Here is a 25,929-nt window from a genome sequence, read left to right on the forward strand (position 1 = left end):
AAATTAAATAAAACACCCACTCCTGCTCAGCTATATCAGAGAACCTGGTCTCACAGGAATCCGTGAAATAGCCACGGATTCGCTTAACTCAAAATCCGTGGAATAGCCACGGAATCACTCAAATTTCCGTGAAACTGACACGGATTTCGCTACAATGCAAGTTAATGACGTCATATCCCGTGGCTATTCCATGGATATTTTTTCCTATTGGTTTGTTCCAAGTCACGTGACTTTCAAGGTCCCGACGGTCAGAACAAAAAACATGGCGGACAGTTCTCTCATTTTTAGTGAAAAAAAATCTATATTTTGACTTAGTTTCTGCATAAAAATGGATTTTGATCACATTTCTAGTGAGAAATATATGTTTTATTTTCTAAATATTCACTCAGTGAATGTACATAATCACTTTGTATATTGGAATAGCCACGGGATATGACTGTCATTAACTTGCATTGTAGCGAAATCCGTGTCAGTTTCACGGAAATTTGAGTGATTCCGTGGCTATTCCACGGATTTTGATTTAAGCGAATCCGTGGCTATTTCACAGATTCCTGTGAGACCATGTTGGAATAAGACTATCCTTCCCTGAGCCAAAATAAATAAATAAAAGTATAATAACTCCCCTCCCCCAATAATATGTATACAGTCCCTAACTGTGTCTGTACCAGAAATCTATCTAAGCTAATTTATTTGTGAAAACTCTGTCACTTTGTCATTTGTTGCTACGTCCCAATTAACAGAAGTAGACATCCAATATACCAGCATGTTTTTACTGACTCACTGTTTGTTTTTCTTATTGCTGTCATGTTCACTGAAAGTAAATATAAACCACAAGCCATACACTTGAGCGTATCAGGAATTCCATCTCCAGCCAATCATATTATAATCCAGATAAATGAGAAATGCAGTGTAGCATGAAGTGGTTAATTAAACAGCTCCCAGGTCATAACTGGATATTAATCCGCCTCGCTAATGAATGAATTCATCTTAAGTGACATGCAAATAGCCAAGACTAATGTATCCACGGCTCATGAAATGTTCCCCTCAGGTATGTTGACAGAATAGCAAGAGAGCTGTTTACTCATAAAGCCCCTTCTCTCTGAACTGCTCTTCATTCAGACGCATTGTACACGTCTTATCATTTGCTTACTGAAGCTTTGTGGCTCTATTACCAGAAGGAACTGCATCAAAAAAATAAGTTTGCTTGATGTTCTGTGAAAAAAAAGCAATGAAAGCACTCAGAAGCTCCATGAAACTCGTGTTACCGTCTATAAACATTAGATTTCTTGCTCTATTATCCTCATTTGGCTCCACGGTAAAACATCAAAGGAAGTTCTGCCTGCAGTATAAATATGTATTTCAAAAATATTCCCATGAAGGAGGAATGTCTCCAGTGACTAATACTGTCTGCAGTGTACAATGCAGGAATAAAAAAAACAGATGGTTGACTCCCCCAATATGTTCTCAGAGTTTTTCTCTTGTTCTCTCCCAGATTTGGAACGACTACAAGCTGCGATGGATGCCTGCTGAGTTCGACGGGATCGAGTTCATTAGAGTTCCATCAAACAAGATCTGGAGACCCGACATCGTGCTCTACAACAAGTGAGGATGTCACCATCATTATCATTACCATGATAATCTTGTTCACTCTTATTTCTGTCAGTTTTAGGGATTAGTTACCTAAATTGTTTGTCCAGAAACCTGAAGTGGCAAATGACCTCGTACTGCCTTGGTTTGTTAGAGAGCTGCAGTTCCCCTGAAGGAGAAGTCAGGGAGAGCAGGTCTGTGTTCAAAGTGCCTGAGTCCAGACACCAGAGACCTGGGGCCTCATGTATTAACCCTCTGGAGTCTCCAAAAGCACCAAAGCAGACCAAAAAAAGACACAAAATGACACAAAATGACTAAAAGAAAAGACACAAAAGGACCGAAAAAAAACACAAAATGACCGAAAAAAGACACAAAATGACCAAAAATGACACAAAATGACCCAAAAAAAGAAACAAAACAACTACAAAAGACACAGCAACAGACACAAAATTACCAAAAAGACACAAAAAAGACACAAATGACCAAAAAAGACACAAAATTACCAAAAAAAGACACAAAATTACCAAAAAAGACACAAAATGACCAAAAAAAGACACAAAATGACCAAAAAAGACTCAAAATAACCCCAAAAAGACACAAAATGTCCAAAAAAGACACAAAATGACCACAAAAAAAAGAAACAAATTTACCAAAAAAGACACAAAAGGACACAGAAAAGACACAAAAAAAGACACAAAAAGACACAAATGACCAAAAAAGACACAAAATGACCAAATTCATTACCGTAATGCATCCAGATAAAAAATGTCATGGTTTCCCCACACTTACAATAAATTTTATAAAAATAAATAAACATTTGTTTAAAAATGTGTAATTTAACAGAATATAATCAAATATAATGGTTTTTAACAATAAATCTGAATGAAAATTGATGAGAAAAAAGGTTAAATGTTACGGTAATGATAGAATAGTTTGCATTAAAATATGTGCATATTTTAATAAAATAATGTTGGTGCTACCAGCTACCCTTGAGCAAATTTAAGTGATTGCCAAAGAAAAAAAAAGAAAAAAAACCTTTTGTTGTTTTTTTATTTCTATTTAAGAATGTGTTACGGTCTCAAACTCAAATTACCTGGGGGCTGCTGGAGGCAGTATCAAAAAAGACACAAAATTACTAAAAAAAGACACAAAATGACCAAAAAAAGACACAAAATGACTGAAAAAACACTAAATTACTTGAAAAAAAGACACAAAATGACAAAAAATACACAGAATTACCAAAAAAGAAACAGAATTAGCAAAAAAGACACATAATTATTAAAAATTGACACAATTATTAAAAAAGAAACAAAATTACCAAAAAAAGACACAAAATTACCAAAAAAAGTAATTAAAGGGACCTTCCACACACAACACAGTAAAGTGCCATTCATATAAAACTCACATTAAACTTTCATATCAAGGTGAGGGCCACAAAATATAATCACGAGGGCCGCAATTGGAGCAACCTGCTCTATGAGGTTGTGGTTACAGCTTGTTCAGTGCCCCCTAGTGGCCAAAAAACGATCAATTAATGTTTTTGTTTTTTTTTACCTTGTAGTTTTATTTGTCCAAACTTAACTGGAGCTTATCCATAGAGATTTACCAGAAATGGCACGTGTGAATTGTTATGTAATGGTCATAGGGGAACATTTGGAAGGCTCTAACAAGAAGAAAAAATGATTATATTATATGTAATTTTGGCACGAGGGCTTATGTTATTAACGTCAGCCAAATATTACATTAATGTTCCAATTTCTTGAAGCAAAAATGTCTTTTATGCCGTCAGCTACTGCACCGTGGAACAGTCTGTACTGCAATTACACTGAAATATGCCAATGTGATAGTCTTTTGTTCAGGATCAGTTTGTATTGTGCCCTCGTCTTTCATATTCAATTCACTTAATTGTGCTCTCCTTTCTTCTTTTGACTTACAATAGAGACTCATAATGTTAATCACAGGCAATTTTGTATTTCCCAATAATTCGTAACGCAGCTTCATTGTCCTCTGTCTTTTAATCCTAATCCTTTCTTTTTTTACTTCCATAACCTCACCTTTTATCTTCTCCCCTCTCTTGTGTTCCTCACTTTCATTTCTCCTCGCCTTTCCTCTCATTGTTTGACACATCTGCCTCCCTCTAACCTTTGTGTCCTATTCATAACCCACATATGCTTGTATCATATCTCCTCATATCTTCTCCGCCGTGGGACTGCTTCTGCTTGATTAAACACATGTACACACACACACACATGATACACACAGCGCTGTAGGGGATTTCCTGGTGGAGGATAAGACCAAGGCTCTGCTGAAGTTTGATGGTACCATCACCTGGGTTCCTCCAGCCATTTTCAAATCCTCCTGCCCAATGGACATCACCTACTTCCCCTTCGACTATCAGAACTGCTCCATGAAGTTTGGCTCTTGGACTTATGACAAAGCCAAGATTGACCTGGTACTTATCGGGTCTAAGGTCAGTGTTTGTGACTGTGTCCAAGTCTGGTGTAACTATCAACTATAGTAACACTTTACAATAACCATCATATATAAATGGTAAACAGATCAACATGGTCTCACAGTAATCCGTGAAATAGCCACGGATTTGCTTAACTCAAAATCCGTGGAATAGCCACGGAATCACTCAAATTTCCGTGAAACTGACACGGATTTCGCTACAATGCAAGTTAATGACAGTCATATCCCGTGGCTATTCCAACATACAAAGTGATTATGTACATTCACTGAGTGAATATTTAGAAAATAAAACATATATTTCTCGCTAGAAATGTGATCAAAATCCATTTTTATGCAGAAACTAAGTCAAAATATTGATTTTTCACTAAAAATGAGGGAACTGTCCTCCATGTTTTTTGTTCTGAAAACCTTGAAAGTCACGTGACTTGGAACAAACCAATAGCCACGGGATATGACTGTCATTAACTTGCATTGTAGCGAAATCCGTGTCAGTTTCACGGAAATTTGAGTTAAGTGAATCCGTGGCTATTTCACGGATTCCTGTGAGACCAGGTTCAAACAAATAGTTTAGTCATGTTTAATCATCATTTATAAACCGTATATAAACCATTTAGAATGACAAATACATAATTTATTAATTTCTAACTAACCAAATCATTTATAAATGGCAAATAGATGGTATATTAATGTAAAAGTTTATAGTTACTTTACCATTAACAAACAATTCAATTATAATTAATAGTTTTAGTTGCACTTATTTTAACATTTTCAACACCATATTAAGTATGTTAATGATTTTGAAATTATTCATATACCTTTAAGAAATTGGTTGAAAACATTTAAAGATTAAATATCTATAGCACTTTGTAAATGGTTAATAATTGGTTTATAAACCATCTATAGACATCACTTAGTTGGTTATTGTAAAGTGTTACCTCAACTATTTATCTATTTCATTCATTAGTTTTGTTTTTCATTAAACGGATACGACACCTATTTTATCCACTAAGTATAAGTATATATATATATATATATATATATATATATATATATATATATATATATATATATATATATATATATATATAGTTGAGAGAATTACCCTTAAATCACAGTTACGCCTTAGAAAAGCCTCACAGAGCTGCTAGTGTGGAAGTCTTTATTGTAATACATACTATATTTTTTTTATTATATATTGTTGTGTGTCTAAAAACAAGATAAAAACACTAAATCTGAGGGAAATGATCTTGCTGCATGGACAGATAATTTCACTTGACAAGATTTCTAAAATTAAGATTGTTAAATCTAGAAATTAGCATGTTGAACACTGAAAATAAGAAATTAACTCTTACAAGTTAGTAAAAGTTTTGAAACACAACCATTCTGTAGTTGAACTCTTTGTTTTTTTTTCTCTCATTTCCTATTATTTCAAGATTTTGTATAAACTTTGCAATATGGCCTTTTTCACTGTAAACTACACTGATCAGCGTCTTCTTGAAGCAACTTCCAGTGCATGTGGACATAAACACCCAGGGGAAAATCAGTTTTAATTTGTTTTTGTTCTGAGGAAGAAAACAAAAAATTAAAACCCAAACCATGAGCCCTTTATGTATTGAACTGGCTGACTCTTTTAAGAATGGTAAGTTGACCCTAAATGTTGTTGTGATCCTAATAGGAAAAATCAAAAATACATATTTTCCCTCTTATAACATTGCACCACCATTCGAGAGAAGGCAGACATATCTAAAGACAATATCAGCAACACTCACCAAAAATCTATAGATTGATAAATAAAACTACACTGTAAAACCCAATGTTGCTTGTCTGTCATCATAACTAGTTTGTCCTTTTCAATACAACAAGGATTTGTGCAAAACGTCTTTTTAACCCTAAAATATTGAGTCAAATAGCGAGATTCATTTGAGTTAAGTCCGTTGTCTTTGTTGTGTTGACATAAAATTATTTCGCAGCATTTCGACACTCAAATATTTAACCCATAAGAACCCAGACCCAGTTGCCCTTAAAGGACATGTTCTATAAGTGGACCACATAGAACACATTTCTGATGTTTTAAAAAAAAAAAAATTCTACCCCTAAATGTCAAAGATCTGTGATGTGACATATATATGTTACAATGGGCTTTTATGGCATTTATGTTTATAATATTTATTTTAAAATAAAATAAAATAAAAACTACACACATTTTCTGCTTACGGAGACACAAATTTGCCTTTTTCTTTTGCATCTCCACAACATTTATCAAAATTGTGACTTTAATTTGTTTAGGAAATATGGTCAGAACAAGTTAATGAGTTAAGATGAAGCATAAAGCTGAATATGGGAGATTCTAGAAGACTTAAAATGTTTGTTACACCCGTGTCACCGTGGGTTCTTATGGGTTAAGTAGAAACAACAAGTTGGGTTTTACAGTGTACAGGCAAGAGAGAATGTATGTATTTTTTATTTGGTGAACTATCCCTTTAAATCTCTGCTTTATGAAGATGATTTTAAGGTCTTTATCCATCCTCTAGGTGAACCTGAAAGACTTCTGGGAGAGCGGCGAGTGGGAAATCATCGACGCTCCGGGCTACAAGCATGATATTAAGTATAACTGCTGTGAGGAGATCTACCCAGACATCACCTACTCCTTCTACATCCGGCGCCTGCCGCTCTTCTACACCATCAACCTCATCATCCCCTGCCTCCTCATCTCTTTCCTCACAGTGCTGGTTTTCTATCTCCCGTCTGACTGTGGAGAGAAGGTCACGCTCTGTATCTCCGTCCTGCTCTCCCTCACTGTGTTCCTGCTCGTTATCACCGAGACCATCCCCTCCACGTCGCTGGTCATCCCGCTCATTGGAGAGTATCTGCTCTTCACCATGATCTTCGTCACGCTGAGCATCGTCATCACCGTCTTCGTTCTGAACGTACACTACCGCACGCCAATGACCCACACTATGCCGGACTGGGTGCGATCGGTGTTTCTCAAAGTGCTGCCGAGGGTTATGCTGATGCGGAGACCGATTGACGAAGACAGCAAAGCTGGGGGGTTGGACAGCAGTGGGGAGGCAGGAGGAGCTGGAGGGGGAGGAGGAGGCGGAGGAGGGAAAGGAGGGAAGAAAAGAAAGAATAGCTTGATGCAGGTAAGGCGTCCGTATCCTCAATCATCTTGTCCACTTGATGGACAATGTCATGTCTGGACCTGTTTTGTCAACCACAGATATTTTGGGTTATGTCCCTTAATGACCACAACACTTGGTCAACTAGAGGTCGGGCTAGTGGCACAACCACACTGAGGCCAAAGGTACGGTGGCCCTGAGAGCTCACAGCAACTGCAACTTAAGAAAACAGATGAAAATACACAAAAGACAAGCAAATTGAGAAAACATCTTCATCAATTTGACAACACAAGCGCAGCATTTTAGAAAAGTCCACAACACAACTCAATAAGAAAAAGCACTGCAAATAGACCACAACACAACAGAAGTGTTTCCAGAGGAAACTTAAAAGTGATGCACACACTGAAAAAAGAACCAACTTAATTGAATTGTTTCATTTGGTAAAACCCTAAATGAATTAAGTTCTTTCAAATTAATTTAAAATCAGTTGTGTTAATCTGAATTAATTTAAAAAAAAATAATTTTAAAGAACTTAATTCATTGAGGTGTTACCAAATGAAACAATTCAATTAAGTTAGTTCTTTTTTCAGTGCACGTCTAGCATGCTAACAATAGCCAGCGATCGTTAGCGTGCTAGCGTCAGCGGGCTAGCAAGGCCAAGACCAACTCGGTGCCGTTGAGAGAGACCAACTAAAACATGTATCGTTCACTTGTATGATTTGTTTAACTGCAATGTTATTGATATGGGCTAGCGGGCTAACGCTAGCGGGCTAAAGCTAGCGGGCTAACGCTACATACCACGTTAAAACATGAAAATATCATGATCATGAAATAATTTGATAATTTCACGTCATAACGTTATAATGTGAAATATAATTATCTTGAAATAACGTGAAAATATCACATGCGTGTCCAGACTTGTGCATCACTTTTAAGAGTCCTCTGGAAACACTTGTGCTTGTTTTGTCAAATTAATGAAGATGTTTTCTCAATTTGCTTGTGTTTTGTGTATTTGCATGTGTTTTCTTAAGTTGCAGTGCTGTGAGCTCTCTTGACACCAAATGTAAAGCAAATTTTACTTCCCGTTACTTGATTTACATATTCCCATATTGGGATCATTTGTGTTTATTTGTGTTCCTTGTGTGAGACGTGCTGGCATAGATACCAATAAGGCTTCTGTCCACCATTTTTTCCATCATCCAGCAAAAACCTCTATTACTGCTTTGTACCTGCTGTGGAAGTCTCAGATATTATGGAAACCAAAACACTGTTGTGTCTTCGTTCTTAACATCATCCGACAGCCCACACAATTTGGCGCATTTCTTATTATGACCTTCTCCAAGAACTGTGTCTGCATGACTTCTGATGAGGTATGAACCAGAAATAAACTGATTTGTTTGCCGCGTTTAAATTGCAATAAACAGATAAAAAATACGTAAGTTAGTAGATTATGATTTTTAAGATGCTTGTCTTCTGAATGGAGTTTGGATTGATCAGTGCTTCTCTATGCAAGAGAAGCTCAACATTGTTGGGTGTCTTGACACAACATTGTAGGGTGACGTGCAATGCATGGTTGGGAAGATGTATGCTAACTTATGGGTTTTAGTGTGTGTGTGTGTGTGTGTGTGTGGTCGAACTTACACTTTGCATGTTGTTCTCTGTTTTAATTGTATTTTAATTGTGTAAATCTTTTTGTTTGTCTTGTTTACTGTGCTGTAACACAAATTGCCCCTTTGTGTGCATTAAAGTTTTCACGCAGTCACGCAAATTTCTCAATTGAGTTTAAAGATTTAAACTTGCACAAATGCTGGTATGCTTTATTCATGCAATGCACGATTCTAATGTCTATTTGCGTCATTGCATGACTTTGTACATCATTGCACCACATGAAAAATTTGCTTCGCATTTGGTGTGAATATACCAGCAACCCTGGCTCCTTTTCTCACAGCCTTAAAGCTGACCAATCACAGCATGACATATCCATATAGTCATTTATTCATCTACACTGCAAAAAAAGGTGTGTCTAAAAACAAGATAAAAACACTAAATCTGAGGGAAATGATCTTGCTGCATGGACAGATAATTTCACTTGACAAGATTAATAAATTAAGATTGTTAAATCTAGAAATAAGCATGTTGAACACTTAAAATAAGAAATGAACTCTTAAAACAAGATAAATTATCTCACACTTCTAAATATAAAGGTTTTTTTTATCTTGGTAAGAAACAAATAATTGTCAGTGCACTCTGCTCGGGCCAGTTCATCGCTGCTTGCAGCTTTAATTTATCTTGTTTTAAGGGTTAATTTCTTATTTTAACCCTCTGGGGTCTGTGATCGTGCCGTCCTGATCAGATCATGTGACGTTTAACAAAAAAACTAGGTAACATGGAGCGCTGCTATTAACTTCACTCCAAAGTACAGACTTGAAACTTTCTCCCAATTTTTGTTTGACATCCCTAGGTCATGTAAAACCAAAGATATGATAGTTGTAATTTGATAGTACAGAAATATTTGCGCGTTAGCTCTCTATGTAAATTTGCACATAGTTTGTTTTGAAGAGTTGCAGCTAACAAGGGGAAAAGAGCCTAAAAATACATGTTTTTATGTGACTTTTTTGTATATAGTTTTGTTATATTAAAATTGTTTACCTTTTTATATGTTCATATTTGCATCCTATGTTTACATTTTCAAGTTCCAAAAGAGTTCATTGAGCATATTTGTGTATTTTTAGTAAATAGTATAATTTTTCAACTCGGATTTCATGATTTTTGTGTATTTTTGGGCTCAATATGTTGATAAAGTAGGTTAAAGTGAGAAGATAACTGTCAGATTATATAGGTGAAGAAAAAATGGATACCAAATATGGGTATAGTAAACATTTTTTATGTGGTACATGAAGGGCAAAATCAAAAGTATTCAAAAACGGCCAAAATAGGCTCAGAGCCCAGAGGGTTAAGATACAATATGCTTATTTCTAGATTTAATAATCTTAATTTAAGAAATCTTGTCAAGTGAAATTATCTGTCCATGCAGCAAGACAATTTCCCTCAGATTTAGTGTTTTTGTCTTGTTTTTAGACACACCTTTTTTTGCAGTGTACATTTCTGAATGCTGTCCAGTTCTTGTGTGCTTCTATCAGTGATAAAGAAGAGGCAGGTGGGCTTTGACTACTTCACTTTAACTCTGCCTTAATCCTGCAGTTGCAGCCTTGAAAGACAACTCAATATACTATCTAAAATTCAGTCAAGTGTGTTTCAGCTGTGGGACAGGGAACCATCTTAGTGGGCATTGATTTTGCTAGATCTCAGGCAGTTACAGCAGCTTGGGGAGGCAACTGAACCGTTTCCTACAGTAATACTCAAAAATTATTTCTGTATAAAATGTTTTCCTCCCTCTGGGAAGAAAACCTTGGATTTCCCCCACCAACAGACTGAGTGTTTCTAACCATTTTATAGTTTACTTGTTGGACCATACAATAGTCTTCTATCCTCTAAAACATTTGGGATCTAGCTGCTTACTCCCTGCACATACTGCTGACTAAATCCCCTGAAAACTTTTCTCTACTGGTTTAACAAGGTAATATGAAGGAGAGACCTGCTTCTTTATAGTGTTTTGGAGAATACAACATGTAATTATTATCTTCTGAGCTCTCAGAGTTGATCACACATAACTTATTGGATCATATTCTAGATGTGCTATGTGTGAAAACTTTGTTAATGTAATGGAGTCTTGGACTATTTTGTCAATTTTTTAATCCTTTTCATGTCTTTTCTTGGTCATTTTCTGTCTTTTTTGGTCATTTTGTGTCTTTTTTGGTCATTTGTGTCTTTTTGTGTCTTTTTTTTTGTCTTTTTTGGTAAATTTGTGTCTGTTGTGTCTTTTTTAGTTATTTTGTTTCTTTTTTTGAGTCATTTTGTGTCTTTTTTGGTCATTTTGTGTCTTTTTTCGGTCATTTTTTGTCTTTTTGTGTCTTTTTGGTCATTTGTGTCTTTTTTGTGTCTTTTTTGGTCATTTTGTGTGTGTTGTCTTTTTTTTTTAGTTATTTTGTGTCTTTTTTGGTCATTTGGTGTCTGTTGTTGTATCTTTTTTGGTCATTTTGTTTCTTTTTTGTCATTTTGTGTCTTCTGTGTCTTTTATGGTCATTTTGTGTCTATTTTTCTAGTCATTTTGTGTCTTTTTGTGTCTTTTTTGGTCTTTTTTGGGTCTTTTTTTGACATCATGAAGAAGTCGTGCTCCGGCGCGTTCGTGGACTCCAGAGGGTTAAACCTCTGAAGTCCAGGAGATTTTGGTTCAAATTTGTAAACTTCCTATGCATTCGTTTCTGTCTCTGTTTAGCATCTTTCAGTCTGTCCTTACATCACATGCATGGCTCCTTTTTCTCCACACAAACTTGGCTATCAGTCAGATTTGTCATTTTATTTTAATTAACAAAGTATAAAGCTGCCAGGAACCCAAAATACAAACAAAAGATACAGATGTCTATGGAAATGTACCATTTTTTACCATTTATACACAAAAAAACAGCAGAAAAAAGAATAAATAATAAAACTACAAAACAGTCTATTTCCATGTAAATTAAAAATAGTAATAGTTTTCATTGTAGAAAAAAAATTCACATTTTAAAAATGGTCTTGAAACATAAATGTCACACTGTGAAAGCTCCTATGATGCACTTTCAACTGGCTTTCTCAGCTTGTCTACATATCATATATAAATAAAGTTATTACTGTAAATAAAACGTGTATTTTCAATAAATAGATGGACTCCAGAGGGTTATAGAAGCACTGCTAAGATCTTACAGATGTATCCCAGATTTGTTTCATATGAAGTTATAACCTGAAACTTAATTTTAACTCTGGTTTTGATGCTCAGCAGGTCAGAGGAGGCTCCCTCAACTGTCTGGAGTTCGGGGACAGTAAACTCTCGTCAGTGGAGGGCTGCACGGGGAAGAAATGCCCTTGCCCCTGCCAGCATGGGAAGGAGACCCCAGACACTCCAGACCTGGGGAAGATATCTCGTCAGCTGAGTCCTCAGAGCATCAACACGGTGGTGGCCTTTTCTGTGGTGTCCCCTGAGATCAAACAGGCCATCGAGAGCGTCAAGTACATCGCTGAGAACATGAGGAGTCGCAACAAGGCCAAAGAAGTGAGAGTCTTACTTTCTCTGAAATTATTCACTCTGAATGTCCATGTATAATGAATTAAATAAACCAAATGCATTGCAGACTTTTTTTTCGAGAGTTGCTGCTGCTCCACTAACAAACAGAGCTGTTTGGAGAAGTTAAACTGTTTCTACCAGAAAACCCTTCTTGGTTTAATTTGGAGGGGAAAAAAATAGTTTGGGTTAAAATAGCAAAAATCTGCCCCTGAAGGCTAATTTCTCCCATGTGCACAAATACATGCAAAGATACACCCTAGAGATTTAATGTTTTGGGGGGTTTTTTTGCTTATATTTACTGTCACATTTATACTGTGCAAAGAAAGTAAAACCATATAATTAAATATAAAAGAACCAAGGGAAATAATATTGTTTCTACTGAAAAATTGAAGTAAATACAGTAAAATAGTGGATAATTGTTTAAACAATGATATATGTAGTCCATAATAATGGACATTTCAATCTATAATTGAAATGGAAATGGTTTTAAATTTCAGATTCAGTTGAAACAGGGGAAAAAAAAGAAGATAGAAAAAGAAAAAAAAAAAACTAAATGTCAGTGAAATGCACCAAATGGCAGTTTTAGTCACAGGGATTGTTAGAATGAGGATGATTATCAGACAGGTGGCACGATGTGATATTTGATGTGATATTTGAAAAATATAACAGCAGAAGGTGCTGAGAAGGAGTTACTAGACTGGGGCAGCACTGAACACACTGCTGTTTCCTTCTTGCTGTAGAGTTTAAATGCGCTATGAGTCCGCACTGTGTGTCGAATATGAAACAGAAACCAACTGCTTCCAGTTCATGTGATGCTTCTCAATATCCACCCAACCACAACCTGCACCATCTTTAAGGATTATCCTGGTTTATTACAACATGGGTCTTATTTTACTGTTTTGGCCAAAATTCTTATCAGGAATATAGACAGTAGACCCAGCAGGTGATTGGTTTAGATCTAGGAGCATCACTTTGGATAATTTACATTTTTCATATCATAGCGACAGAAAAAGCACATATGAAATTAACAGGAAAAATAACAGGATTAATGACTGTTCCAATGAGTGTCCCAGTGAGCCACAGTGCACATTTGGCCTTTTTCACACTCAATTTGTCTCGGGTGTTACTAATACTGTTAACAATGGCTGTGTTTTGTTCAAGTGTCCCAGTAAGTCATGGCAGAGTGACAGACAGCGAGCCAGCGTGCAGAAAGGAATCCGGCCATTGCTAATTTTATTATTTATTATTTACACTTGTCCTTTTCCTGCGATGACATGTCAAAACATCTGCTGTGAAAAAAGGCCTGTCAGAGTGATTAAACAAGCCGTGAGGTCAGCCAAATATTTTTTTGAAAGACACTGTAATAGCTGCTGTCCTGTGTAATGTAATTATTATTAACGTCAGTGGTTTGGATAATCTGGCCAATAAAGTATTGTTTTAGTTACATTATGTTTTATTGCTTATATATCTTACCCCATACGTATATATATATATATATATATATATATATATATATATATGTATATGTATATATATGTATATGTATATGTATATATATGTATATATGTATATATATGTATATGTATATGTATATGTATATATATGTATATATATATGTATATGTATATATATATGTATATGTATATATGTATATATATACATATATATGTATATGTATATATATATGTATATGTATATATATATATATGTATATATGTATATGTATATATATGTATATATGTGTATATATATATATATATATGTATATATATATGTATGTATATATATATTGGCAAAAATTATTTTCTACAAAACTATTGCACATAAAAATACAACCTCTCTTAAGAACAATCACAACCTTCTTACTGTTCACCTAACTATGTGCAAACTAGTTCAAAGTCTTAACTCATTATAAAGTTAAGAAAGCAATCTGTCAGAAGAAGAGAAATTATCATTACAATTAGCATGATCATATCTATCAAAGTTATTAAAGATAGATACAGTCTATAAGTCTCATTGAGATTTAAAAAAATCTCCATGCCAAGAAAGCAGAATAAAAAGAGACAAGTTACAACATTTAAACACAGTTATCACAAACAATTAAGTACAAATACAGCATCACAACAACTCTGAATGAGCCTCAGTAGAGACTTATAAGGAGCCGTCACACAAGGGAAGAGATTTCTTTGTCCTTTTAATTCCAGTTTTAATTCCTTTTGCAAATTATTCCATGATAAAGGGGCATCGTAACTAAAAGCTTTCTTACCTAACTCAGTTCTCATTCTTGGCACCAGCATCTGTACAATAGTTTTATTTCGATACATTTATGCACACAGGGATGAGGGAAGCAGCCCAAGAATAGATTTATAGATAAAAACTAACCAAGGAGAACCCATCTGACATTATAAATAATACAATGTCCTAGTAAATGATTTGAAAAATAATGGCAGAACTACAGAAATATAACCTAAGTTTTAATTAATCAGATTTTTTTTTTTTTAAGCCACAACCTCTGGCATGGCCATGACACAAGACAGCCGACATTGTGTCATCCCATAAAGACAAAGGCTAAATCTCTAATGGCATTTTGACACATATTTTTTTCCATCCTTGCTTGTATTCAAATTCTGTTCTTAGAAATAATCTCCGTCCATACTAAGGGGCCTGAAACACATATGACAGAGCATTCATGCACATGTGGGGGTTAACATGCTGCAGGGCTGATAACGCTGCTGGACACGGGAACTGTCACAAATCTCTTAACTCTCTATGGTACGCATTATGATGCCAGTTAGGAAAAATATGTTTGGAGTGTTTGTTTTTGTCTTAAAATAGACTAAATAAACATAATCTCAAGAAAATTATATATATATATATATATATATATTATTTTTTTTTGGTAACACTTTACAATAACCATCTAAGTAATGTTTATAGATGGTTTATAAACTAATTATTAACCATTCACAAAGTGCTTTACATATTTCATCTTTAAATGTTTTCAACCAATTTCTTAAAGGGATATGAATCATTTCAAAATCATTAACATACTAAATATGGTGTTAAAATGTTATAATGGTTGCAACTAAAACTATTAATACACTATTAATTATAATTTAATTGTTTGTTAATGGTAAAGTAACTAAAAACTTACGTTAATATACCATCTATTTGTCATTTATAAATGATTTAGTTAGTTAAACATCAATAAATTATGTATTTACCATTCTAAAAGGCCTATATACGGTTTATATATACGGGGATTTAACATTAATAAACTATCTGTTTACCATTTATAAATGATGGTTATTGTAAAGTGTTACCTTTTTTTTTTTGGAACGGTGCACAAGTGAAAAAGAGAGTTTTAAAATCAATTTTAACATAATTTATTTTATAAACATGTGCAAAGGATTCAGTAGCTAAGTAAATGGAACTTTTTTTCACTGGTTTCTTGTCTGAATGTTGCCTGTAGGAAACATTGTACCATTGAACCAACGACCCATTGAAATGAATGTCTTGAACAGTCTAAATGTATGAAACTATCAAAACTGAAGTTTTTTTTTTCCCCTTTTAGTAGGAATATTTTTTTTCCAGATGGAAAAGGTCCAGGAAATTACGTTTTGAGTGATTTTTTGTGGCGCAAAATGGCAAAGCTGTTTCCTTTGACAAAGTCTGCAAAATATGGTTTCAATATGGCCTCCTGGAGGTCATGTGACAAATTAAAGCATTGCTAGTGGTTCCCTATACTTCCCTCTTTTTTAAAGTATAGTATCTCTCAAAAACATGCATTGTAGAAATTTGACAGGCCAAAAATGGGGGACCACCGTACCATAGAGCAGCTCAACCTTGGGGTGGGGACCCCAATTGGCGTCGCGAGATGATTTCTGGGGGTCGCCAAATCATTTTGGAAGTCAGCTCTGTCTCCAGTGTGTTAAAGTGTTCATGTGTTTTAGTCTTTTTGGTCATGTAATGTCTTTTTTTGGTCATTTTGTGGGTTTTTTTTTTGTCATTTTGTGACTTTTTTGGTCATTTTGTGTCTTTTTAGGCCATTTTGTGTCTTTTTTTGATCATTTTGTAGTGATTTTGTGTCTTTTTTTTGTCATTTTGTGTCTTTTTTGGTAATTTTGTTTCTTTTTTGGGTCATTTTGTATCTTTTTTGGGGGTCATTTTGTGTCTTTTTTGGTCATTTTGTGGTCAATTTGTGTCTTTTTTGGTCATTTTGTTTCCTTTTTTGGTCATTTTGTTTCTTTTTTGGGTGATCTGAACTGTGCGTGTGAGATTCTGTTCAGAGATCGGGGGTCGCGGACAACATGCATATTAAATTGGGGGTCGGGTCTCAAAAAGGTTGAGAACTACTGCCATAGAGGGTTAAACAATAGCTTCCCTTCTGTTTATGTAGGCAGTAGTAACTTAAGGGAATGCAGGATTTAGCTACACAACAGCATAGCCTATGTTATTAGTGTGGATGTAGCCAAAGCCCTAGTTACTGTATGTGTTGAATTTAATATTAATATTGTGCTCATTGTGAAGTCTAACTGTAAATCTGATTTGAGTATTTTGAGCCTTACTATTTTCAGATATACAGTTGTTGACAAAACTTTTGTATAAAGTCACATAGGAAATATAATATTCCACTGTTTATAAACTTTATATAAACCTACAGCCACACACAGCAGGCGTGTTGATGCATAATGTATTTATGCAGAAACACTCGGGGAACCGTACTGTGATTCTGAGCAGCGTTGTTGCAGATCCTAACCTGCTCCGTAAGTTAACAATAGTGTAAGTTAGAGCCAAATCATTTTAGATCTGAGTGGAGAGAGCTGCCTCCTCTCTCTATCTGTTAAAAACACAGTGGGTGAAATCTCCCATTGGGGAGAAGCAGCCTTTGATATGCAAAACTCACGGCTCAATCAGCTTTGTCAAGACGCCTGTCGTTTCTTTCGATGCTGCGGTTTGCATGTGATTATCATAGAAATGTCCCCCTGTGTAAATTATGTATCAGTTTTCTGTTGGCTTACAAGAAATGTTCAACTCTTTTTTTTTCTTCTTTCGTCCTCCTTCCCATCCTCGCTGTGTAATCCTCACTTCACCCCGTCGACTCCCACAAACCTCCCACCCTGTGAGACTGTGAATCACTGAGCATTTCTCCTCACCTGCTTTTACAACAGGGATGGGCAACTTAAATGCTGGAGGGGCCCACAATTTTTCATGGACACTACCACAGGGCCACATAGAGCAGTGATTTCCAACAGGGGGGGCCCGACCCCCCCAGGGGTGCCCCAAAGATCCATGGGGGGTCGTGAAGCCCTCTTGATTTTAAGGGATGTAATAAATTGAATGTGTTAAATATAGATGAGTCAGCATTTAATTCATTAGTGGGACAAAAACAACTAAATAAGAGCTACATTAAACGTTTATTAATTTATTTAAATAGAAAAATCACTATAGAAAAGTTTGAAAATAAAGGCTATATCGTGAGAATATAGACATGTGTTACATCCCTCCTTTAGTATACACAGGTAACCTCACCTAGCGGTAACCTCACCTAGCGGCAACCTCACCTAGCGGTAACCTCACCTAGAGGTAACCTCACCTAGCGGTAACCTCCCCTAGCGGTAACCTCACCTAGCGGTAACCTCGCGTAACATCAGAAACAGAGCTAATGGAAAAATGGCGAATCGTCAGGGAGACGAAAATGCTGAATATCTCAAAAAGAAAAAGAGACATGAAAAGTTACATTGAAAGTTACATTGAGTTCGGCTTCATAGAAGAAGAATGGACAAGAAAAAGGTTGGGAACCACTGACATAGAGGACCGTACACTTAACCAGATATGATGAAACTGCAATTTTAAATATGTTTACAGTGCAGTAACTTAACATATTTCATGCTCAAATTCATGTAGAACAGTATAAATAGGAATACAAAAGGTTTGAAGCAAATAAAAAATAACCACTTACTGTGATTTCTTTTTTTTTTCAGTGCAAGAACAGCAGACCAACATTAATTGCAAGAAGTCATTTTGTGCATTTTTACACTGCACTTTTAAGATTTCATGCTCAAATGCATGTAGTTGTACTGAGGGCCACTTCAAGTGAGGGTGCAGGCCATATGCGGCCCCCGGGCCTCCAGTTGCCCATCCCTGTTTTACAACAACGTCTCCTCACTTTTCATTCTCCTTTGATCACCACTGACACTTTGTCTTCTCACTTGTTGTTTTGTCCCCTCCCTTGCTCACAGGTGGAGGATGACTGGAAGTATGTTGCCATGGTGATCGATAGAATCTTCCTTTGGGTGTTTGTGACTGTGTGCGTCCTGGGAACCGTGGGCCTCTTCCTCCAGCCGCTTTGTGGCTTCGTCTCATAACTGCTAACCGATCGGGGTTCACTATCGCCCTGCGTCGACCAATCCTGAACAAGTGACTAACTCTCAGTTCTCAGTTGACCAATCAGAAGACAGAGTTTCGAGTCCTAAAGCACTATTTGGTGTGCTGGTTTTGCTTCTTGCCGTTTGCAGAGAGAGCAGTGATATTAGAAACAGTGAAGCTGAGAAAACAGGTTTAAAGTTTAAAGAGTGGCTGGTAAACTGCGTAACAGATGCTAATGTTAAAATGCCTTAATTTAATGCTTTTAAAGGCTGCTCATTTATCTAAAACTCATTGCCATAGAACATATATGATGAACTATAAAGACTACACTCTGGATTTGGATAAACTTCACACAAACAAGTCGATAAAGTTTCTGCTTTCTAGACCACTGGAGTTCACAAGTTCAAAAATAAAATAAACGTAATTATTTCTACAACGTAGTTAGTAGTTCATAGGACTTAAAGGTATCTCTGTTGTGCTAAGTCAGTATGTCTCCTAAAATTGGCTTTCCCATACAACAAAACTGCATTCTCAACTTTGTTTTTGAGCTAAACCTATTTTCTCCTCACAGTTTTAAATACATGGGTAAAATTGTGAAACACATCTACTTGGTTAGGTTTAGGAAAATATCGTGGTTTGGGGCCAGATAAGTACATTTGTTACGTAACTTATTACATTTTAGAAATATGCTATGTGAGTAAACTTATGTATGCAAGGTAAAGTTAGTCAACATTGACTTTTTCTTTCAAATGGAACGTGAATGGTGGTTTTCAGGATAAAAGTCTGGATGGTTGCTTGACCCGTCCATTCACCCCAACTTCCTTCCTTTGTGGAGTTTCAGGATTGCAGAATTAAAAGAAATTACTGGGCCAATCTTCATGAAACTTGATGTAAAGGCGTAGCAATGGCCAAGGAAGACTCCATTAAATACTGGAGTCAAATCCAATCACAGGGCAGATTAACACAAATTAATTTACACTTCTGTAAACATTGCAAGATAGGGTATTCGTGCTGCATTCATGTAGCATCAAAATAATCCGAAAAATATGTTTGACGATCTTATTTGGCTCACTTGATCCAGTTCCTTTGCTCTTCATTGTCACAGAAATACTGAAAACAGCTCTCAATGAGTTCTTTAGACCTTCTGACTGATAAGTTACAAAATACATTATGTTCTTTGTAGCGTCTATCATTGAGCTCATTTGGGAGGTTATGGAAGTAAAACTGTGTCATTGAATTTTTTGCCGTGGAATTTTTAACGTTAAGCATTCAGATACATAATTTCAATGCATAAATATTCAGTGCTAGAAATTCAACGTCTTTTTTATTTCAAACTCCGATGACACAGATTTACTTCCATAGGAGGTCCTACTTCTAGAATCGAGAAAGAGTAACAAGTACTAGAACAACGAAATTAGCCATCAACCTGTCCAAACGTATACTTAAACACACATACAATATGACAGAGGTGGACAGGACAGGGAGACAGAGATGAAAGAAAAGAAATACAATACAAGGAATACTACTACTGCTCCCAGTAGTTCTACAGTAGTTAAGAAAGCAGTTTGGTTGTATGTGAATGTCATTTTTAGGAGACAGTTTGTGGTCAGAACAGTGTGCAGTTGATGTCGCCTGGTAAGCAATACAAAACAGTTACCATGTTTCTTTTTATCTCAGATTTATTGCAAACTTTGCATGCTGTCTTCACTGAAATTACCAATATGGCATGTAGAACCTGATAATGTAATAAATTCCCCATAATGTAATAACCCCGATCTGAAATCTGAATCTGAGTCCATTGAAAATGTAATAAAACCTGATAATGTAATAACTTCCTGATAATGTAATAAAGTGCATTCCCCAATAATGTAATACACTTTTCACCAATATTATAATAAAGTATAACACCAAGCACCTTTAGATTTCAAGAAGCTGTTGAATGCATTCGTGTGTCGTCATGGATACCTCGTTTGTGAAAAACGGATGAACGGGTCAAAAGTTAATAAACATTAAAATTTGACCTGTTGGTGGCGCTAGAGCTCTTGAGCTAGAGTTGCCTACACAGTAACACCACTTGAACCCAAGTAATGGGTGGTCTGTTGTTAAATTACTACAATATTGGGTAATTATTACATTATCAGGACTTGCGAAATGAAGGCTAACCTGATAATGTAATAACCTCCCATTAATGTTTTACTTTATTACATTATTGGTAAAAAAAAAGGTGTATTACATTATTGGGAAATGCACTTTATTACATTATCGGGAAGTTATTACATTATCAGGTTTTATTACATTTTCAATGGACTCAAGTGCAGATTTTTATTACATTATCGGGGTTATTGCATTATCGGGAATTTATTACATTATCGGGGTTATTACATTATCGGGAATTTATTACATTATCAGGTTCTACATGGCATAATAGAAAGGTTGTAGCTTGTTTTTTATATTTATTTACTGCATTTTAGCCTTGTATGTTGATACCTGCATGGTTCTGAAGAGGCATATCAATCAGTTTGGCTGGTATCAAAACTCGGCACATCCAGTAGTCCTTCAGGACTGGAACCTGAGCGTTAACACCCAACAGTGAACTGGGAACTCTTCACATCCAGGAGACATGACATGAACTCTCGACCACTGAACTCAAACCTGCAGCAGCCAGTAAACTCTCCACACGTCGAGCTGACTGATGACTGTCTGATCCATCAAGCTGCTCACCGTCAGAGCCAATCACACTCACTGCTTTTTGTGTCATTTACAATTAGAGTTCAGAGTTCTGGCACACTTGGCAGCGCTTTTAACAAATAAGGGCAGGCTGTTCATGATTTTTGTAATTAGAAACCATGTGTTTATAAATGTTCTCTCTGATTAATGTTCCACAAGGTAATTGGTTGGCCTGGTAAATATTGGATTAAATGCTACTTGATTAGTTGCTCCTGAAATAGCATTACAATTATTAATGCGTGAGGGGATTCTATCATCCAATTCCATGGCTAGTAATTTAATCTTTTTTTCTTTCCCTTGTCACTTTTGATTAAGTTCCCTATTACGAGCAAACAAGCAACACAAGAAACATGCATGACAGAAATTTTGATTGCTTTGACCACAAATATATTGTTGCTGGATTACAGCACTATAAAAGTACTGCTTAATTTATTCAGTTTAATTTATTCCCGTTCTTTTTGGTTATATGATAAAGAAATGCACAACTCATGCTGAAGTGAGCAGACATGTTTGTACTAATGATATTTGCCTTTCTTTTGTCTTTGAACTTAATAAATGCAATATTTGTTCAAATAAAATGACAAGCATTTACTGGTACAAGATTTAAAATATGCCACTGGTAAAAAAAATCAATGTATTCCTTGTGAAGGACATTACACACACACATTTTACATGCACACAAACAGACACACACAGTGACACAGGAGGATTGCTGTGATATTTTTGTTGCCATTATGCACAAAAACAGCCACCAGAGGTTTAATTAAGCCTCCAGTCGCAACGTCTAATTAAAATCTGGACATGTTGGTGCTATTCAGACATACTTTGTGTTATTATTAACTATTATTATGTATGACATAGCCACAAATCCACATTTATTTAGAGGGTTGATCTTCCTGCTGCACAGTGCATGTGCAAAAACAGATTGCAGTGGCAGAGTTAATTGTTGCAGGTCACTAATGTAACTAAAGACTTCATTTTTTTTTGCAGTAAGCACTTGTGGCTTTTGTTTAGAATATTTATATTTGGACTACATGTGTATAAGTCCCCCCTCCCCTTTTCTAGACATTAAGATCACACAGTATAGTACACAGCAAATTGAGAGGAGTTGAATTCTTGGTGTTAAACTAGACATACACGAGTAGAGTTAATTACACTCTGGATAGAGTTAATCCATTATAATTAACTCTCGGACGATAAATAGTTGTTGTCAAAACCGAGTGTAGAAAGGACGCGTCACTAAATCAAACCTGTAAGTGTAAATGTTTAAATATTAACTCCGAACTTCTGACTCTTAACTCTGATCCTGTATTTCACCCTTCAAGTGATAACTCAAGTGTTCTTTTCAGAGTTAAAATTTAACGCCAAAAAGAATCAAATTTACACTAACTTACTCGAAAAGTGTTAAATTAACAATTTGAGGTGTGGACCCATATAGACATTTAAAAACTTTACAGTAAAAGAAAATACACATCGGTGAAGACATCCTTATATTATTGTGTACTTTTGGTACTTGGCTGAGCCCAGAAGGTTTTTCTGTAGGGCCCTTAGTTTCAAATAAGGTCAATATAATCTCTTAAAGCCTCCCACACTCTGCCCCGGTTATTTTGTTCTTTTGTATATATATATATATATATATACAGTATAGGCCAAAAGTTTGGACACACCTTCTCATTCAATGCGTTTCCTTTATTTTCATGACTATTGACATTGTAGATTTATCAAAACTATTAATGAACACATGTGGAATTATGTTCTTAACAAAAAAGTGTGAAATAACTGAAAACATGTCTTATATTCTAGTAAGCAAAGGGTGGTTTCTTTGAGGAATCTAAAATACAAGACATGTTTTCAGTTATTTCACACTTTTTTGTTGAATTTGTTTTGTTGAATTAAGTACATAATTCCATATGTGTTCATTCATAGTTTTGATGCCTTCAGTGAGAATCTACAATGTAAATAGTCATGAAAATAAAGAAAAACGCATTGAATGAGAAGGTGTGTGTCCAAACTTTTGGCCTGTACTGTGTATATATATATATATATATATATATATATATATATATATATATATATAGTATATCAAACTATTTAGATCTGAGAATTTCTATTTCTTCCGCAAAGAAAATAAATGGACAAACAAATAACAACAACAAAATAAAGGCAGACTCAAGGCAATTACAAGAACGTCCTCATCCAGTTTGTAACCTATACTTATTTAGCACATAATTTTTCATAATCCTTTTTAACTTAACAATTGTTGTGCATGATTTCATTTCATCGCTGCAGTTGTTCCATAGTCTCACTCCTTTACTTGTAATGCAATAATACTTAGAATTTGTCTCATCATAGGTGTTTTCAGCAGAGTATTTAACAGATAAACCAACAATAAATGTTTAAAGTCACTTCATACAGAAGCCTGAAGTCAGGACCTGGTAGTCCTGTTCATTAAGCTATCAGTGATGCTGACAAGTCAACTACCTAACTACTATCACCTTCGGTATCACTTTACAATAATCATCATTTATAAAGGGTAAACAGATAGTTTATTAATGTTTAATCCTCATTTATAAACCATATATAAGCCATTTATAATGGTAAATACGTGATTTATTAATGTTTAATTAACTATATCAATTATAAATGGCAAAACAGATGTTATATTAATATATAAACATGTATATTAATGTAAGTTTATAGTTACTTTACCATTAACAAACAATTAAATTATAATTATTAGTTTATTAATAGTTTTAATTGCACTCATAACATTTTTAACACCATATTAAGTATGTTAATGATTTTGAAATGATTCATATACCTTTAAGAAATTGGTTGAAAACATTTAAAGATGAAATATTAGATTAGATTAGATTAGGTTAGATTAGATTAGATTAGATTAGATTAGATTAGATTAGATTCAACTTTATTGTCATTGCACATGTCACAAGTACAAAGCAATGAAATGCAGATAGCATCTAACCAGAAGTGCATTCGGCAGTAATTATGAATCATATTGCAATATATACAGGAATGAATTGTATAAAAATGCAGTATATATATATCCATATGTGTTCATAGTTTTGATGCCTTCAGTGAGAATCTACAATGTAAATAGTCATGAAAATAAAGAAAACGCATTGAATGAGAAGGTGTGTGTCCAAACTTTTGGCCTGTACTGTACATATATATATATATAGGTATCGATTATAAATAAAATAAATAATAAATGCAGATCTAACTGTACATTAGTGCAAATATGTATAGCACTTTGTAAATGGTTAATAATTGGTCTATAAACCACCTATAACCATCACTTAGTTGGTTATTGTAAAGTGTTACCTCACCTTATAATTTGACATGCAATTTAGGTTTTATGAGATTTTCTCCTCCTGGATTATTTCAACTCTAACTTTCTTAGATTGTGTTTAAACACTCAAAGTTAAAAGCTAAATCATTCCAGTCCACCACCTGCACCATTTATGAAGGTCTCATTAAATTCCTGCATTGACACATCCTAAACCTCTAACGCAGAATAGTACATGAGCATAATTCATAGGAGACACGGCTGCACACTCACACAAACACACAGACCTGGAAGAGATCAGTGAGCAGTTTGACTCACTGGATAATCTCTTCCATGGTACGTTATGGTGCCATCAGAGCATGAAACACACGGCTGTAGCCCAGAGGCTGCACAGGCCTCAGTGCTGCAGTAACAGTGCCAGAGAGCAGGGACAGCTAACAGGGACATGGAGGCTGGTCCAAAAGGAACACACTGTACATGTTGAGTGCAACTAAATGCTACATTACACAACTAATTTTTGCCCAGTGGATATAGACCTCATAAAGCATCTAAATCAAATATAGTTTCCAGACAGTGTTCGTCTAGAAATAATTGAGATTTGTGTTTATTACTGGCTGAATAGCCTTTAAAAAGTTTTAGCAATAAGGTCTCGATTATATAACTGTGTACAGCAGTAGTTCTCAACCTTTTTGAGTCACGACCCCCAATTTAACCTGCATGTTGTCCGCGACCCCCGCTCACTGAACACAATCTCACAGTTCAGATCATACAAACTCAGTTGATACGGCGAATTTTGGACAAATAATGAAGCAGAGAACAACTGAAACATCTCTCTGTCTGTTCATTGATATATATTTTTTATATTTTAGTGTTACTTTTAATCAAAATCGTAATCTAATCTAAATACCTTGCTACTTTGGGATTTGTCAGAAAAGACACAAAATGACCCCAAAAAAAAAAAATCAAATTGACCACAAAATGACCAAAGAAGACACAAACTGACCACAAATGATCAAAAAAAGACACAAAATGACCAAAAAAAGAAACAAAATGACCAAAAAACCCCACAAAATGACTAAAAAAAGGCACAAAATGAGTAAAAAAAAACACAAAATGACAAAAAAACCCACAAAATGACCAAAAAAAGACATTAAATGACCAAAAAGACTAAAACACATTAACACATGAAC

General features: G+C 35.2%; 1 protein-coding gene across 1 annotated transcript in view; it reads left to right on the forward strand.

Annotated features, from left to right (window-relative positions):
• The window catches only part of chrna6 (cholinergic receptor, nicotinic, alpha 6), a 42,399-nt gene extending 22,457 nt beyond the window's left edge, over nt 1–19,942 (forward strand). Inside the window, exons 4-8 of the mRNA XM_059359935.1 lie at nt 1,493–1,602; nt 3,850–4,057; nt 6,591–7,202; nt 12,052–12,324; nt 18,579–19,942. Of these exons, the coding sequence (XP_059215918.1) occupies nt 1,493–1,602; nt 3,850–4,057; nt 6,591–7,202; nt 12,052–12,324; nt 18,579–18,704 (1,329 nt within the window). The 3' untranslated portion in view covers nt 18,705–19,942. The remainder of the gene's footprint in view (nt 1–1,492; nt 1,603–3,849; nt 4,058–6,590; nt 7,203–12,051; nt 12,325–18,578) is intronic.
• The last annotated feature ends 5,987 nt before the right edge of the window (nt 19,943–25,929 follow it).

Source organism: Centropristis striata, chromosome 1, assembly GCF_030273125.1.
Source record: "Centropristis striata isolate RG_2023a ecotype Rhode Island chromosome 1, C.striata_1.0, whole genome shotgun sequence".
NCBI lineage: Eukaryota > Metazoa > Chordata > Actinopteri > Perciformes > Serranidae > Centropristis > Centropristis striata.